The sequence below is a fragment of the Mastigoproctus giganteus genome, chromosome 14, assembly GCF_048544385.1.
Source record: "Mastigoproctus giganteus isolate SK-2022 chromosome 14, ASM4854438v1, whole genome shotgun sequence".
In the NCBI taxonomy this organism is placed as follows: domain Eukaryota; kingdom Metazoa; phylum Arthropoda; class Arachnida; order Uropygi; family Thelyphonidae; genus Mastigoproctus; species Mastigoproctus giganteus.
In genome coordinates, this window is record NC_143588.1 from 68,342,980 (window position 1) to 68,362,638 (window position 19,659).

The 19,659-nt window shown below is 37.5% G+C and overlaps 1 protein-coding gene across 1 annotated transcript in view; it reads left to right on the plus strand.

Moving 5' to 3' along the window:
* The window catches only part of LOC150075201 (ATP synthase lipid-binding protein, mitochondrial-like), a 47,319-nt gene that overhangs the window by 19,252 nt on the left and 8,408 nt on the right, over positions 1 to 19,659 (plus strand). Inside the window, exons 2-4 of the mRNA XM_090389222.1 lie at positions 4,982 to 5,068; positions 9,672 to 9,740; positions 9,958 to 10,032. Coding sequence (XP_090245348.1) covers positions 5,030 to 5,068; positions 9,672 to 9,740; positions 9,958 to 10,032 — 183 coding nt within the window. The 5' untranslated portion in view covers positions 4,982 to 5,029. The remainder of the gene's footprint in view (positions 1 to 4,981; positions 5,069 to 9,671; positions 9,741 to 9,957; positions 10,033 to 19,659) is intronic.

A 19,659-nucleotide genomic window follows, 5' to 3' on the forward strand; every position in this document is an offset into this window, starting at 1 on the left:
CAGAAATTGTTCATGCCTCTGTTAGAGTATCCATCCATCTTGAGAACTGACAGTTTTGAAAGTTCAAGGCAGGTTTTTGAGAAAAATACCAATCCATAACTTGTTCTTAGTCAGCACATCGTTGTTCTAAGAGTAGCTACGACAGTATAATGGAAACAAGTACTGCAGTTAAAAAGGCTGTTACACAAACCTTGAAACAGGGCTTTAAGTCTGTCAAAGTCAAATTGCTATGAACAATCAGAAACAAGGGTGTTGTGGTGGAAACAACCTCTAAAAAAGACTGATAAGTTGCTATTCTCTGAAGTGCTGACTAAACAGAGAACTTCTTCCAAACTTAGGCAAGCTATTTGAGTGAATTCTTTATCATAAAATTGCCGATTTATTTCATGATCAGGAATCATTTTCAACTCACCAATTCGGATTTATCAAGGGAAAATGTTGAGGACACTTTATTAAAACTAAGGCAACATGTTAAGAACTTGGACTTGAATTACCATTTAACTGTCTTCATTGATTTGAAGGTGCATTCGATTCCATGTGGTGGGAAAGTGTATTCAAAGCTCTGCGTGCAATTAAGTATGCAGTTTTATCAGGTCATCTGGAATTACTTAAGAGACACATTTATTCAAGTATCAACCAAAAATCAGACAATTAGTAGGTCTCTTTTGCATGGATACCCTGAAGGATCTGTCCTGGCACCTCTGTTTTGGAACATTGTTTTAAATCAGATTTATCAGACAATTTCAGTTTACTCTCCTGGTTGCCTATGCAGACGACTTGATTATTATTGTTTCTGGATGTTCAAGAACTCAGCTTTAAACCAGGACGTCTACAGTCCTTTTGGATCTAATTGCTTGGACTAAACAAAACAAGCTTACCATATCTCAGACGAACCAAGATAATGTCATTGAACCACCAGTTTAATCTGGATCGCCTTCCTAGTATTAAGATTTATGGCAAACAAATACACTACATCCGTAACTTGAAATATCTTGGTGTCTTTCTAGATGACCGACTAGACTTCACCCTACACAATCTTCTCAAGAAGGTCAAGAAATTTACTATGGTTATAGTGAGAATTTCGAAATCTGACTGGGGTCTTGGCAGGAAGACGCTCTCGCTCTACTACAAAGCTGTGTTTTTTTCTAATTGTCGCTTATGGTTCTCCTATGTGATTTGAGCATGTTAAAACTGTAAAGTTTAGACTTAAACTGTACTCTCTTCAGTGCTGCTTTGTATGCTACATGTCTGCAGGACAATTTCTACAGATGCCCTGCAAGTAATGGGACATTGACGTTAGATCTTCATCTTATATTTAGATTGTTCTGTTGTCATCTTAAGCACACATTTCTGATAGAATTTGCTGGTATTACTGTAAACTCTTTAAATGATATAAAGCAGGAAAAATATCTGGTCGGAACTTATCAACATCTGCAAGATCGTTGGGCATGTTGGTCAAGGGTAAAATCACATACAAGTTTATCGATAATGCACTGTTTGCTTCCGGTCAGCAAATTTCATCTTGGTTCCCTCCAAATATCTGCATATCTTTTCTCATCCCTGGGCACAGTTCCATCAAATCGAAACTTGTTCAGTTGGGTTTAGAAAATAATGACACTTGCCTTTGTCATCAGCGACAAAACTGGGCACACCTTGTCAACTGCTCTTATTATTGTGACTTTAGAAATTTCCTACTGGAAAAAGTTCAGCCGTTTTCAACAGAGGGCAGTTATTGACAACTTCCACAATGAGTTCTAACGACGCATTATTAGCATTAACATTAGTAGAGGCATATGATGCAACAAAGCAAGCTTATGCAGCATCAGCCAAAAAAAAAAAAAAAAAACTCCAATTTCACCCCTCCATTCGTTCCAAATGCCTGTCCAGTTCAGCCTTAAATTTATTTAGGCTATCAACTTCCACAACAAAAGATGGAAGTCTGTTCCACCAATCAACTACCCGCTGGCTAAAGGCAAATTTCCGCACATCTTTTCTACAACTGTCTTTCCTCAATATGAATCTCTGTCCCCTCAGGTTCTTAATCTGGGCAAGAGGAAGAATCCCTTCAGCTTGCTCAACCCATTCAAGACCTTATAAACCTCAATCAGATCACCTCACAGGTGCCTAATCACCAGGTGCTACAATTTGCAGAACTTAAGCCTTTCTTGGTAAAAGCACCCCTTTGTTCCCTTTGCCAATATTGTACTTTGTACTCTTTCTAGCAACTTTACATCTTTCCTAAGGTGTGGCCTGGCCATTGCCTTGTATAATGGGATAATCACCTCCCTGTCCCTGCTAGCAAAATTCCTATATATCATTGACAAGACTTCGTCTTGTCAATGATATATAGGAACTTCATGCCCCTCTGCTGCTCAGCGAACTTCATATTTTACTGCACAATTACTTCCAGGTCTTTTTCACTTTCCACTTTCCTCTTGAGTGTAGTATCACACAGTTGGTAGGTTTCTCTTCGATTATTGCTACCCATATGCAGTACTTTGCATTTGTCAATGTTAAACTTCAGTTGCCCAACTTATCTATATCCAGTTGGAGTAGCATGCTGTCATTAACAACCCTGCCAACCTTTGTATCATCTGCAAACTTGGCCATTAAACCTGATATACCTCCATCAGTATCATTGATAACTATACAAAACAACAGTGGGCCCAACACCGAACCCCGGGAAACTCCACTAATAACATTTGTCCACGAAGAGCAGTGTCCATTGATACCACTCTCTGTCGTCTCTCACTCAACCATCCCTTTATCCATTGTAGCAATTTAAACCCTTGATGCCATACCTCTCCAATTTGTACAGCAGTCTTCCATGTGCAACAGTATCAAAAGCTTTCCTGAAATCCAAGTATATGATATCAGAATTATTTTTGGCATTCAGTTCCTTTGTGACCACATTGTGGAATCCAATCAAATTGGTCAGACAAGACCTCCCTTTAACAATGCTGTGTCTTAAGTATTACTGCAGTCTTGTTTAGATGATCCTGCAATGCTTCTTTAACCTGTGATTCCATTATTTTCCCCGGAACACAAGTTAAACTAGTTGGTCTATCGTTACCTGTGCCACTTTTTGAATCCCCTTTATGAATTGGTGATACATTTGCACACCTCCAGTCCATGGGGACCTCCCTTGACTCCAAGGAAGCTCTCATAATTATGGATAAGGGTTTGGTTACTTCCTTTGCTGCACCCTTTAATATAACTGGATAGATTCCATCCATCCACCTCAGGTGCCTTTTTTTATATTTAACTTCAACAATTTCTGCACCACTTTGCTCTCAGTTATTACAAAATCACTTAGCTCCCTGTTAGAGTTTGATAAACTTCTGCGCTCCCTTCATTGAATAACTCCTCGTGTGAATGTAGATGCAAAATACTCATTCAGTTTATCAGCTACCTGAGCATGATCATTAATAGTCAACCCATCTATGTTAAGTGGCCCAATCTGATTCATCCCTTTCCTTCTAGAGTTTACATAAATAAAGAAATTGCTGTTTTTCTTTGCATTGTTTGCCAAGGATTTTTCGTAATCTGCCTTTGCATGCCTAACCTCCTCCTTTGTGATTTGATTACAGACTAGTTTATATCTGCCATAGGCTTCTGTGTCACCTGATACTATATGCATCCCATACATTTTTCTTCTCTGCCACGAGCCTCATTAGTTCATCTGACATCCATTTAGGCCTAAACCTTGAACAGTATTTCTTAGTACTCCCCAAATTCCAATTCTGTACTGCTTGTGTCTGTGTGACACCACTTCTCTAATATCCCAAAAATATCTGCCTTTGATGTCTTGAATAGCACTTCAAGCTCATCAAATTTATTAACTATACTCCTAGCATTGGTGTACATACACCTGTTTCTACTCTTAGTTATCCTAACACGGCCCATGTATTTATTTGTTCCACTATGACTCCTAGTAGTCCTGGAAATCTCCATTGCCTTGCTTTCCAGGCTGCTGCTCGTTCTAATAGAAGCAGTGCAAGAATCACTTTTGCCTATGCCTTCGGCCACTGTTAACCTTTTAGTCTGTGTATGAATGGATGTTTTCTTCTTGCATCCTGTTTGCGTTTCAGGATTATCCTTAGTAATAGTGAAATTCATGAAGCCTTCAGTGACTTATTTATTATTATATATTATATATATATTTTTTTCTTTTTGGTATGGGCAACTAGAGAAATTGCTAGCACCCACCGATTTAGCACTGCCTTCGGTGGGTGCAGGATCTTCCCCTTTTTGGGCAATCAAGTTAATATAGGCCCACCTCTTCATGCTGAGGATAGATGCTGCCTTGCTGCTGCCCAGTTAAAGTGGCACATACAAACAACATGTGATTTACATTTGGCCAAACTGCAGCATTCTGTAAACAATACGATGATAAGTTGCAGAGTTGAACTGTGTTCCAGGCGCCACTGCTACACTGAACAGTTGCATATATATATATATGCATGCATGTTTTTCTTTAGGGTCTTGAGTGTTTTATTGTTATTTATGGATTTGTATGAGATGGCCTATATCAGAAGGAGTGTCCCTGCAGAACTGGATGATTGTATAAGAAAAGTGTTTGTATATATGTTAATATAAAAAAATAATAATATATGAGATGTTGTAATAATGATACCTAATGTACAAATTTAAGCTTGTCTTAAAATTGAGCTATGAAGTAATGATGCAATTGCACTAAACAATATTATAGTTTGAGGCAGCAGTCACCATTTATACAAATATCTCCAATAGCATTGTGAATTGTTTTTATATCATATGAAGTCAATAATTAGTTTGATATGTTTAGTTTATGAATGTTATTTTAGTTATAAAATTATGCTAGTGCAAGTTTCATTGGAGCAATCCTCATTAATTTATTGACAGTGTCATTTGGTATATAAAACTAATTTCATACTCCTGTAAATGATTGGCTCTTTGATGTGACTAGACTTGTATTCAGAAATTTCCATTTTAATTGTAGGCGAAACACTGTAGTTGCTGTTGTTGTCATCATCATCATTAAAGAATCATGTATGCATATGCTGTTACACCCCTTTCTAGAGCTTTGGTAAGTTTTTATTACATGACATATTTTTGTTAGTGTGGTGTTTCTACCTAGCAATGTTTGTGAGTTTAAAGCTGTAGTGCTCAACCTCAACTTTACCACGTGCCACTTTCTCTGGGCAAAATGTAATCTGCCACTATACAATAGGTAAATAAATTTTTACAACTTTGAGAAATTTCTAAGTTACATATTTAATAAAATTATATACAGGATACTCGTGATTTACATGTGGGTTGTGTTCATGGAACACGTGCATTAAAAAAAAAAAAAAGGTTTCACACAAATTAAGACCAATATCCCCATAGAAATACGTTAAAATTTAGGGGGTGCATTCACTGTTGCATACACCAGCATGCAATTTTTTGTCTTATTTTATGCAGATAAACTAAAATTAATAGAATCTTTTTATAATTAACATAAATGAAATTTATAACAAAAATTTTCATGTATGCAAAAAAAAAAAAAAAAAGTTGGTATAAAATTTGGCTAAAAATTACATGTTTAATGCAGTAAAAAAAATACAGATAATCTGTAAATTAAGAATTAAAATGTGAAACATTGGATTTTATCTTAGATTTAGAAGGACTTCTTACAGAATCCTTTCTGAATCAAAATTTTTTGATTTCTTATGTTATTTGTTTTTTTGTTTTTTTTTACCTGTTTGAACATGTGCCATGTTATTTTAATCTTTACCCATAATAACATTTATATATCATTATTACTTATAAGGGTGCATTATTTCAAAATCATGAAAAAAGACCATGTAAAATTGTGTGTGTGTGTGTGTGTGTGTGTGTGTGTGTGTGTGTGTGTGTGTGTGTGTGTGTGTGTGTGTGTGTGTGGAAGTAATAGGTACAGGAGGTGTAATAAACGGAATATATGAAGGAATGTAGACCTGGGTTACTACTATGTAGAGTAGAAGGCACCCAACGACTATAAATAAATAAACGATAGGAAGTTATGCTTTAGTATGGAAAGAGAACGGCAGTTAGTGAAATCAACCAACGGGTTAGCTAAAATGGAAAGGCAGTCATAAAATAACACAATTCGAACCTGCAACACAGAAAGTCAAAAATATTATATTATAAGTACTTAGTGCTGTACTTCAGTTGATTTCAACGTCTTTAACGAGGGCCAGCCGTCAAAATGCAGCAAAAAGTAAGGCCTCTGTTTCTAACATAAAATATACATAGCACGTAGTAAAAAGATACCAGGTTTTTAGTTTATTGGTAATGTTTGGAAGCCAGGTTAATCATAATGCTAACATATATATCATGGCTGACCCGACAGAGGCAGAGACATTATAGATAACAAGCGATGTATAGGTAGTAAAAAATTACTAAAGATCATTGAAAGTTGAGATTGCGAGATGGAGCAGACGGTCATGAATTGTACTTACTGATTTCGCAAGCCAGAGGAGTGGGGGCGGTTGTCTGGTATACTGTGGGGAGAGAAAGAATGCTACGTGCTTGTTTCAATGACTATATGGTATGTAGAAGCGACCTCGAGGGTTGGAAAGCAATAAGATGTGCGGGGTTTACTGGGTAATTAAATACAATAAGGCCACGAGTCCTAGAATAGGGGAGAAGGCATAATGTACAAAATAGCATGAAAAAGATGCTGAATTTTGTATGAGGCAAAGTCAGTATGTATAGCAGTAAAATAGCATCTTGATATTGCTTTCAAAACCTAATCGCGCACAAGAAATAAAAGATAGGGATTCAGAACAGTAAAGAGGAGAGTAAGGATGAGAGGAATTAGTAGTGCTCGGGTAGGCCGGGGTCGATGGCCCGTTCTTGTAGTAGGACCCTGAACATAATTTCTGGGACTGTCTCTCGTGTTTAAGTCAATAATGTTAATAATGGTGGAGGTAGACCATTATAATACCATTTAGGTTTTATTACCATTCATGCTGAAAATATAATTACATATAATGCCAATAAAAATAGTGAAAAATCGTAAGAAATAGTGAAAAAATATCCCTGTGATAACCAATCGGTGGGCACGAGTTTTTCAGACTGAGACACCACAAAGGTTAGAGTATAGCCTATACATTATTTACACAGCCTGGAAGTAGAGGATGTCATTATGCTAATATATTTGTCATATCTAGGGATTGGTTAATTATACAGCAGGCCCCCGTTATTTATTTTTTTATTTGGTAGTTGTTGGCGCATCGGCTTCTGTGGCCATAATGCACCTCCCAAGGTTTTTTTTTTTTTTTGCAGTACTTTGATCCAAGCCCGAGGCGGGATTCGAACCTGTGAAGTTTGGGTTGCTAGGCAGGCAAGCCAAACGTCAGCTAGCCCGGTTGGCAGCTCCCGTTATAACGTGTTTCGCTTTACGCTGATTCACTATAATGCTGTTCTTATATTATAAACCGTATCTGACTATAACACTGTCACAGATCACTATAACACTCTTTTACAGATTGCATCTTTGGCATATCGTTTCATTTGATGGAGTCGATAGCTTGAAAATGAATACCAAAACAGCATTAAAACGTTTCCCACGCCGACTTGAGAAATTTTTCCCACGCTCAGTGAAATTTCTCGCACGCTAATTTAATTGCAGTACAGTGACTTGTTACGTAGTTCCGAGATCAACATTTTAGTAAATGATCAAGTATATTGCTTGTAATATTTGTGTTATATGCATTTATCCAAAGTCTAGTCATCACTCAGTACAGTATTAGACATCGTGTGTAACAGACAGTTTACTCGAACATTGTATTGTAATTAATGCAACCAACGTAGTTACATTTTCGAAGAGTTAATAATGGCCAATAAGAATGAAAAGGCAACAACATCTGGGTGCAGTATGAAGACTATAAATTTTAAGAAAAATACTGAATTTGAAAGTTTTTGACATTCCTCCATCTGAACACATTTTCATCTTTCAAATGTAAGGTTTTATTTAGTCATGCCTAGAAAAATAACTTGGTCTCATCACAGTCAGTGATATTTCACAAGTTATATCCCAATCCCTTGCAGTTTTCTCAAAGTTTTCTTTACACAGTGTTAATGAATTTTGATCGGCACTGCTTGATTTTCCAGTTATACTTCAAGGGAAAAAACACATAAAATACAATTCAGCTATTTGTCTTAACTTCTTAACCCACCATTTTCGTGCCTTGAATTCATTCACAATTAGTTTGAGCTGCCTCTAGAGCTTTAGCTTGAAGAATCTGTCATAAAATCAGTTTTTTTTGCTCTTGCAGTGATGATATTAAGTTTCTCATATGATTATTTTGTCACTTGTAATTCATTGTTTTGCTTCAAGATACTGTTCTTAATGGCTTTTTGGTTTTTCAGATGTTCATAAATCTGTATTGTTCCACATTTAAAGTTGTCAGCAATCTGCTTTACTTTTTGGATTGCTGACCACTCATTCCCTCACAAAACTAAAATATCTTATTAATAATTGCAGTACTTATTTTATTTTATTTTTTAATCACATTTATTCCAGTTTGTTTTCAATTTGACATCAGTTTTATGAGTTTCAGAAATTTGTAACGTAGCTTTTGATAGATAATTTTTCTTAATTTTGTTGTCATATATTAAAGAGCGCGTCTGTAACAGTACAATTTTCTAAAAACTCCATCAGGAATACCACACACTTTTTTTTTCTTTGTGTGCAAAGTAAGATAAATACAAAAGTTTCATTTTGACATCATTTTTTAGAAGTTTGTAATGTGGCTTCCAGTAGAGATAATCTTTGCAAGATAAAATACACATCAAGGAAAGGCACTACAGCAATATCATTTTCAAAAAAGCAATTCTGTGTGTATTTCAAACTTTTTTTTATTTTTTGTCCAGTGCACCAAAGAAAACACTAGTTCTAAAAAGTATCTGGAGTTGTGTGCATATACTTCTACACACACACACACACACAGAGTAGGTGACAAGCATGACATTGTTAAAATTCACGTAGTGTCTCAGACTCCACATATTTCACCCTGCGTTAAGTTAGAACTATTTGTATAAATAAAATTAATATGACATATTTCTCTTTTTATCAGCTTACAATGATAACATGTTCAAATAACCCAAACAGTTGAATTAAAATTCATCAGTTAAGTACACGTATGACTGGAATACTGTTCTTCACTTGCCCCACCCCCACCTGAAGAACAGTATTCTATCTCTTGTGTATCTAGCTGTAATACAGCTGTATGAGAAGAATTATTGAACTGTTTTTAAATTACAATATTTTAACAAAAATGACATCTAATGTTGGCCATGGAACTAATATTAAATATAAATCAGGTAGGCAGTTTATATTGAGTGGATTTATCCCTGATCTCTTTTATCGGTAACTTATACGGCGTCTCTGTAGCCAGGTGGGAAGGAGCAGCAGTGCGTAGCACACGCTTCTTGATTAGACCGGGGTTCGAGCCCGTCACCACCAAATACGGAGGATGCAGAAAGGTCAGGGAATGACCACCGCATATCCCGGAGCAATATGGCCTTAGTTGCTAATGCTCCTAAAAACCAAATAACAAACAAACAAACAATCGGTAGCTTATATTAAAGTTTTCAAAATTTTGATTCTCTTTAGTTAATTTTTTACTGTCAAAAATAATTGATATATGTTGTTTTTTAAGGTGGCCACTGGAGCAAGATATTTTGCAAGACCTTTAAGTAGCATCTCAGCAATTCACCAGAAAGACCAGGTAGGAGAGGATTGTTTTTTTACGTATTGTAGATCCTATAAATTAGTTTTCGAAGATTAAAATATCTTTTTCATGAGAATTAGAAATAATTAAGTTTCTTGTTGTTAATTTAGTATTTTTCATTAAGAAATTAATGAAACAATTGATTTACTTGGGGGGGGGGGAGACTTACTGTAACATCGCAGAACAAAAGTAAAAAAAGGTCTTTATTTTGCAGCCAATTATTCCCAGAGCTGGTGTAAATACAAATAGATTATTAGAAGCATCTGTCCTGAATACTTCTCTTACACAGGTAAGTATTTTATTAATATTGGAAGTTTTCTAGTGGCAAAATAATTTTCTCTTGTAACGGCTGACATTTCTGATTTATTCTAAGGTCTTCAGAGCATCTTAAGATTTTGCTCAATGTGAAATTATTGTCTATTCTATAATCTTTTTAATCTTGATATTACACTAAGCATTTAAAATTGATCCTCAATTTGGTTAGTGGAACCAGGGCCAGCTGGATATTTGGCGAGGCCGGGTGCAAACATTGAACACAGGTCCTCTTTGCCTTATTACAGTCGGTTCTGCTATAACGTGCATTTTGGCAACTCAAATTTGCCTTTGAGCAAATAGGGAACAATGTGAGTATAATGCAAATTTTGCATTGGCTCATAGTCTATGAGTAACATGAGGTGAACGCAAAACTTTGCACCAAGCTGAATGTAATAACCTGCACAGCAATACATACAAGTTTAGCATTAGCATTAGTAGAGGCATATGATGCAAGAAAGCAAGCTTACGCAGCATCAGCCAGATAAAAAAAAAAAAAAAAACTTCCACTTCACCCCTCCGTTCGTTCGAAATACCTGTCCAGCTGAGCCTTAAATTTATTTAGGCTATCAACTTCCACAACAAGGGATGGAAGTCTGTTCCACCAACCAACTACCTGCTGGCTAAAGACAAATTTACGGACATCTATCCTCCGTCTGTCTTTCCTCAATTTGAATTTATGCCCTCTCAGGTGATTATTCTGAGCAAGAGGCAGAATCCCATCAGCATTGAGCATGCTGCTCAAACTATACAAGGCTTTATACACCTCTGTCAGATCACCTCGCTGGTGCCTAGTCTCCAGACACTGTAATTTGCAAAACTTAAGCCTTTCTTCGTAAGAGCAACCCTTTTTTCCATTCACTAACCTTGTTGCCCTTCTCTGTACTCGTTCCAGCAGCTCTACATCCTTCTTGAAATGAGGCCTCCAGACCTGTACACAGTACTCAAGGTGTGGCCTGACCATTGCCTTATACAAGGGAATAATCACCTCTTTATCCCTGCTAGAAAAATTCCTGTATATCATTGATAAGACACCATGAGCTACTCTTGCAGCCGTCTCCACTGCTCAGAGAACTTCATATATGCCTGCAATACCCTCAGGTCCTTTTCATTCTCTACCACTGTCAGTGTATTACCACAGAGTTGATACGTTGCTTGGGGTTGCTGTTTCCCATATGTAGTACTTTACATTTGTCAATGTTAAACTTCATTTGCCACCTCAGCCCATCTGCTCAATCTTTCCAGATCCTGTTGCAGCAGCATAGCGTCAGTAGTGCCTTTAACAACCCTGCCAACTTTTGTATCGTCTGCAAACTTGGACATTAAGCTTAATATACCATCATCAATATTATTTATAAATACAGAACACAATTAAGAAACACATAAAATCCAAGGAAGTGAAGCCAGTCGACATCGCTGGACAGTGCAGTGTCCAGTCAGTTTGGTGTGACATAAGCATTGGGAGATCAAAATTGAGAGTAGGAGTGTGCTATAGGCCTAATGACTCTGATGAGTATAATAAGAAACTGTACAGGGAAATAGAGTGGGCCAGTAAATCAGAGAGTCTTATAATGGGGGATTTTAATTTCCCAGATATTGACTGGAATTTGTGGGTTGGTCACTCACACACTAGCAAGGCTTTTGTGGATTTATTGGATGATTGTTTTCTAAATCAGCATGTTCGGGAGGCAACTAGAGGGACCAATACTCTTGATTTGATTATCAGTAGTGATTCTTCATGCATTAAGAATCTGCAAATACAGGAACCACTAGGTGGCAGTGATCACAGTGTACTGAAGTGGGATTTACTCAAGGAGGTAACCCATCAGGGGTAAAGGGAAGGGTTATTGCTTTCGTAAAGGCGACTATGATGGTCTGAGACAGTATTTAAATTCTATACAGTGGGACCCATTGATGATGTTACCAACAGCAAACTCAAAATGGGAAGCATTCAAAGAACTTATCTTGGAAGCTACTAGGCTTTACATACCAACTAAGAAATATTGTTCAAGGTTCAGGCCTAAATGGATGTCAGATGAACTAATGAGACATATGGCAGAGAAGAAAAATGCATGGGATACATATAAATTAATATGTGACACAGAAGCCTATGATATATATAAGTTGATCTGTAACCAAGTTACAAAGGAGGTTAGGCAGGCAAAGGCAGATTATGAGAAATCCTTGGCAAAGGATGCAAAGAAAAACAGCAAGGAGTTCTTTACTTATGTAAACTCTAGAAGGAAGGGGATGAATCAGATTGGTCCACTTGATATCGATGGTTCAACTGTTCATGATCCTTCTCAGGTAGCTAACAAACTAAATCAATATTTTGCATTTACATTCACACATGAGGAGTTATTCAGGAAGGGGAATGCCATAGATGAAGTAAACACTGGCAGTGAGCTAGATGATCTTGTAATAATTGAGAGTAAAGTGGAGGAGAAATTGTTGAAGATAAATACAAGAATGGCACCTGGGGGGGGATGGTATCTATCCAGTTATATTAAAGGAGGCAGCAAAGGAAGTAAGCAATCTGTTAGGCATAATGATGAGAGCATCCTTGGACTCACGGGAGGTACCCACAGACTGGAGATGTGCAAATGTAAACCTAATTCACAAAGGAGGATCAAAGGCTGACACAAGTAATTATAGACCTGGGAGTTTAACTTCTGTTCCAGGAAAATTAATGGAAGCATTGGTTAAAGAAGCAATGCAGGATCATCTTGACAAGAATTCAGTTATAGCTCAGACACAGCATGGTTTTGTTAAGGGAAGGTCTTGCCTGACCAATTTGATTGGATACTGTGATGTAGTCACAAAAGAATTCGATGCAGGGAATAACTTTGATATTATATATTTGGATCTTAGAAAGGCTTTTGATATTGTTGCACATGGAAGACTGCTGCACAAATAGGAGCAGTGTGGCATTGGTGGCAAATTGTTACTGTGGATAAAGGGATGGTTGAGTGGCAGAAGACAGAGTGGTAATTAATGGACACTGCTCATTGTGGACTAATGTTATTAGTGGAGGCCCTCAGGGTTCAGTGTTGGGTCCATTGTTGTTTTCTGTATTTATAAATAATATTGATGATGGTATATCAAGCTTAATGTCCAAGTTTGCAGACGATACAGAGGTTGGCAGGGTTGTTAAGGATGCTACTAACACTATGCTGCTGCAACAGGATCTGGAAAGGTTGTGCAGATGGGCTGAGATGTGGCAAATGAAGTGTAACATTGACAAATGTAAAGTACAGGTATGTATGTATTTATGTAGGTTACTGGCGGTTTCCAGGGTTCCCCCTATGTCCGCCGTCTATTAAGCGGTAGTTATTGCCAGCAGAATTGTAATGATTCATCTAAAGAGAACGACTTGAATTTTGAATTTTGATACGACATCAGTGACTATTTTGAGTTTAATTTAGGTTTAGCCGCGTTTTGCTTTGGGATTACTATTTACACCCGCGCGTGCGAGGAGTTTAAGTTTAGCGTTAGTTTAGTATAGGGTGACATGAATGCACTAGGGAAGAATTAAGTTTATCGCTAGTTTAAGGTTTGGAAGTTTATAAGGCGCGAGATAGAGTAGTGTGCCGTATTAGACTAATTTAGTTTAGGATTCTTAATGCTGATGGCACTTAGATCTTTGATGTTCATTTTAGTGTGTGTGGAGTGTTGTATATGTTGTTGTGTCTGGCATTTAGCAGCAGGGGGCTGAAGGCAAGTAGAGCCTCAACCCCCGCTCCCGTCCCTAGCCGCGAGGAGGCAGCCAGGTTCTACTATCTTGTTTAGAATCAGTTATCAATAACACATTTTGTGTTAACTCAGCTTCAATCTATATAGTTGTGCACCCGGATCCGCAGGGCCCAATCCTGACCTAGATCACGGGACACACCCATAGTATTTTAAATTCAACATTGGCTCTACATGGTTTGGAGTGTGCCCAGTTCCCGCAGGGCCCAATCCTGTCCTGGAACGACCACACCCTTAAATTTTTTGGAATTACTGAAGTAACATGGTTTGGAGTGCGCCCAATTCCCGCAGGGCCCAATCCTGACCTGGAGTTGAAGCGCACTCAATTAATACGTTGATTTCGTTGATTTACATTGATTCCAATACAGTCTGTAGCAGTGTTTATTCTTGTGTTCCTAGTTTCCTGTGGCTTGTATTCTCTTTCTACGGGAGAATACCTTTTCCGCGAAGGTGGCCAGCGCTGAGAAGGACTCGGGGCTGTCGAGTAGCATTGGCAGGTCATTGGGGTTGTAAACGTTTGTTACAATTTGGAGTTGTGTTCTAAGGTCCACATAGTAATTGCAGTCAAAGATGATATGGGACACCGTCTCAAGCTCCCCGCAAGCACAGTTGGGGGATTCAACCAGGTTGAAAGTGAAGAGCTTGGCATTTATGCTGCCATGTCCTGTTAGTAGAAACATTGTATAGAGTCCCGGGTTGATCCAGGGCTTGCTTGTTTTATTGATTTCTATAACTTCTGGCAAGTATGTAAATGTTATTCTGCCAAGGGGAGAATCGGTCCAGTCCCTTTGCCAGTCAGCTAAGTACAATTGTCTGAGCCGGTTGTTATCTTCTTTAGTTGGTAGGGCAGCATCAATGCTGTATTGTGCTATGCTCTTGGGAATGGGCTGTTTTCTTTGGTATTGCAGGAAGGTGTCAATCACATCGTATATTACTGGACGTTTCCCACAGATGACACTTAGGGCAGCGGTAGAGATGGTCCGGCAAGCCCTGGAGGTGGCCAGGAGGAAGAAGCGTTGGGCTCGCAGAAGTATTTTGCGGACTTGTCCTCTGCTCAGGCTCGGTGCCCAAGCTCCTGCAGCGTAGCAAACAGTGGGGAGGAAGAGGGTATTATAATATAGTCTTAGCGTTGATGGCTTTATCTTCCATGATTTCCTGGTTATTTTCATTAGGTTTCCTGTTAAGATTTTGGTTTTCCTTAGCAAGTACTTAGCATGAGGATTGAAACTGAGCTTGTTATCCAGCATTACCCCCAAGTATTTGTATGATTCAACCAGTTTGATTGTTGTGTTCCTAAGTTTGATCTTTGGTGGCCTACATGGGTCAAGGTGGCCCTTTAAGAGCATCTGGCAAGTTTTCTCTTGCAAATGTAAAGTACAGTAAACCCCCGCTATTCGCGGTATCTGTATTCGCGATCGCCGATTTAATATAAAATGAAACCTAAAAAAATGTGAATTTTAAAGCGCCTTGAATATTTTCCGCCATAAAAAAAACATGGGCGTGGTTAAATTACCTTTCCCGGTCAAAACAGCGCTCAATGGGTGGGTGGGGGAAGAGGGGTGACAAAATTGCTAGCGTGGATGTTTCTCGCTAATCCTTTTTCAGTATGTGTTATGCGCTTGTCATGGAAGGTTTCATCGTTTGCTTTTAATTTATATGCTTATAAATTGAATAAATTTATAAATTGATATGCTTACAAAAATGATAAATCTACCGTTTTGCAGTGTAAAACAGACTCTTTCGAGTGTGTTAACGGAAGAAAGCGACTTTATTGTGGACAAGTTCTTTCTAACCCCTACAAAAATATGGCTACGAATAACAAGAGAAATGTGAAAATATCAAAGAAGGTGATGACATTAGCGAATAAAATTGAGTTATTAGATAAAATTTCTAATGGTGAAAGTGTCTCAGTGGCAAAACATTATAAAATCAATGAGTCAACGGTACGATCAATCAAAAAATCGGAAGAAAAAATCTGCCGTAGTGTCCATGAAAACGCACTAATTGCTTCAAAAATTTGCTCTGTAACTCGTGATGTTAAATTAGAAAAAATGGAAAAGGCTTAAAATTTGTGGATAGAAGACCGAAGTCAAAATAAAATTCCGTTAAGTTCACTCATCATTCGTGAAAAGGCAAAACTCCTTTATCAACACTTTAGCGAAACTGTCGATAGCACTAGCTGGATAAAATTTTTAGCTAGCAAAGGCGCTAGTTTGAAATTTCTAATAAATATTACATTTAATATTAAATTGTTTCTTATTTTCATTTCGATGCCATATGCTTGCATTTCACTATGTATTGTCTATGTACATAGTCATATTATGAAGGTACATATAATACATACATAGACAAAATTTTAGACTAGTTTTTCTTATATATTTCGTACTTTGGAACGGAACCCCTTAATTACTATGGGAGCCATAACTCAGTATTCGCGTTTTCGGTATTCGCGGCATTTCTCAGGAACGTAACCCCCGCTATTCGCGGGGGTTTACTGTACTACATATGGGAAACAGCAACCCCAGAGCAACGTATCAACTCTGTGGTACTACACTGACCGTGGTAGAGAATGAAAAGGACCTGAGGGTAATTGTGCAGGCAGATATGAAGTTCTCTGAGCAGTGTGGACGGGCTGCAAGAGTAGCTCATGGTGTCTTATCAATGATATACCGGAATTTTTCTAGCAGGGATAGGGAGGTGATTATTCCCTTGTATAAGGCACTGGTCAGGCCCCACCTTGAGTACTGTATACAGGTCTGGAGGCCTCATTTCAAGAAGGATGTAGAGCTGCTGGAACGAGTACAGAGAAGGGCAACAAGGTTAGTGAACGGAACGAAGGGTTGCTCTTACGAAGAAAGGCTTAAGTTTTGCAAATTACAGTGTTTGGAGACTAGGCACCGGCGAGGTGATCTGATAGAGGTGTACAAAGCCTTGAATGGTTTGAGCATGCTCCATGCTGATGGGATAGTGCCTCTTGCTCAGAATAATCACCTGAGAGGGCATAAATTCAAATTGAGGAAAGACAGATGTGGGATAGACGTGCGGAAATTTGCCTTTAGCCAGCGGGTAGTTGGTTGGTGGAACAGACTTCCATTCCTTGTTGGGAAGTTGATAGCCTAAATAAATTTAAGGCTCAGCTGGACAGGTATTTCGAACGAACAGAGGGGTGAAGTGGAAGGGTGTTTTTTTTTTTTTTTTTGGCTAATGCTGCATAAGCTTGCTTTCCTGCATCATATGCCTCTACTAATGCTAATGCTAATTAGTTTGTTTAAACAATGTTTGATTTATCCAAAGAAATGAAAACGTAGCCTGTAAAATCAAGCAAATTATAATAATAGAGAAATTATTTATGACTTACAAATGTTAAAGAATGTTTATTCATCATCATCGACTAAATGCACACTCATTGATCACTCACTATTGGCTCGTCACTCGTTGGTTTGTTGCACAAGGAGTGGTCTTCTTCAGAAATGCTCCAAGAGGCATTTGTTTCCAAGATAATTGTCTCTTTTCTTTATAAATTTCACAATACCATGCATAAGTATTTTCTAATGACATGCAGAAGTTGCAACTAGCACGATATGTGCAAGTGAGATTCCAACTAACACGATTTGTGCGGAGTAACAAGTTTACGAAGCTTTAAAAAAAGGAATGAAGAGAAGGTTTTGAAAATTTGTTTTTTATATCTTGAAGTTTTTTTTTTTTATATGTTTTTTTATATGTTATACAATTCCAGCTATCAGTATTTTTGCAAATGCACTAACCGAATTTACTACCCTTTTCTAATTGCTTGTACTAACAGAAAAGCCCAATATACCAGAAAGTGCAAATTGTTTTTACTGTTTTATGGCCGTGACTTCCAGAAATGTGCTTTAGAAAAATATCACAAAGGCGTTCAAAATTGATTCTTATAACAGAACATATGATAACGATGAAAGTGTAGTGCATTTTAATGATTCGAATTGGTATCTAATACAACTATAAAAGTGACCTTTTAGAGAGATAAATAGCTTAGTTATATAGCGAAAATTTCAACTTCTGAGGTCTTGGAATGAATTACCAAAAAAACAATGCGTTATTGGGTTCACAATATGATGGTGTCTCTGGAATGGATTAATATCACAAAGCGGGGCCACTGTGTTGTATAGCTACGTGCGTGGTTTTAAATTCAGTATTTATGAATGTTTAATTTTCATTTTTTGCCATTAATGTTAATACAGTGGATTCCGGTTAATCGGGGCAGCCATTTATTTGGGGCAAATCTTAAAAAACAGAATCCAATCAAGAAAATAGCCAGGGTTTACTTCGCTTAATTGGGACAATGTGCCGTTTAATCGGGGAAGGAGACCGCAGCACTGGAGATCATCCTATGATTGTCTCCAACCGAACCACGTGGTTCGGTCCGATTTCTGGAGGTCACAACCATGAAACAATAAAAACAATTAGCAGTCACCTGTTTATTGGGCTTTTCTGTTAGTGCAATCTATCATAAATAGATAGTAAACTCAATCTTACTGAATTTGCGATAATACCAACAGCTGGAATTCTGTGGGTTATTATGGTAAAATGTGTTTACACTTCCATGTAATCTTCAGTCATATAAAAAAATTAATTTTCATATCTTCTCTTCATTCCTTTTTACAGCTTTGTAACTCGTTACTCCGTTCTCACTTGCGCGTATTGTGTTACTTGCAATTTGTGTGTGCCGTGTCCTTTGTTATTGATTGCTTATCTTTTTACTGTTTTAAATTTTAACCCCCACCCACGAATGTCAGTGAACAGAAATGTCAACTAGTTAGTTATGTACATATTACAGTACATATTAATTATTCCGATTATCACGTATATTCTTCCGATTTTAGGGTATCATTTAATTTTTTAATTGGTAAGGTAATAAAGGGCAAATTTGTGCTTAATATATCTTTACTTTTATAGCCTGTGGATAATATTCCTCCTATTTTCGCTAATTAGAATCGCTGTTTAATAGAATTAAAATTAAATTCACAAACGTGATCACAATGACCGCCGCTTACTACACATCGTATAGTGAACGGTACTTTACTATGGTGACTCCATCGTAACGTGATTTGATTGTACAGTGAACCAATTGTAAAAGGGGGGATACGTTGTATTTTTAACTATTTACGTGAAACTTCGGATAATTGGGGCAGCTGCTTAATCGGGCCAAAATGCACTAGTCCCGATGTTTCCCAATTAACTGGAATCGACTGTATTTTCAATTTTGTTGATACTTGGGAAAAAAAAAAACCTCTTAAAGTGGGTCCTGCTTGTATTATGTTTTTGTCCAATTTTATTCTTTTCTGAAAAACAATTTGAATGGTCTTTTAGAATTAGATCGAATTTTGCAATAAGCTCAATGAGGCCTTAAAAAGTTTCCATTATGGGGCATGTAAAGAGTATCATGTTCCCATTGAAATGCTAAATATGGTATTGCAGCTATTATAAGCTGAAACACTGCACCATCGCTCTGTTTTTATTTGGAGAAATTTTTCATGTGTTGCATCAACTGTACTACCTGATTTTAAATTTCTCTCCATTTGCAACCAAGTATATATGCATTCTAAATGCTTAGGAGCATGTTCATGCATTTTCAACTTTTGGCTTAAATATGCCCAGTCAGAAATCCTGTATTGCATCAAAGAATGTCAGAGTTCGAAAATAACTTACAAGGAAAACACCAGATGTTATTGGAGCTTCTTGAATACATCAGCCATCTAATTTGTTTATCACCATTTTCCTGATATAATATTGTGTTGAAAAGGACCTTTTCTTCTGATCGGTAGGAAAGTGGTCAGTCTTTACTTGTACTGGACCATGCTCAACTATTAATGTT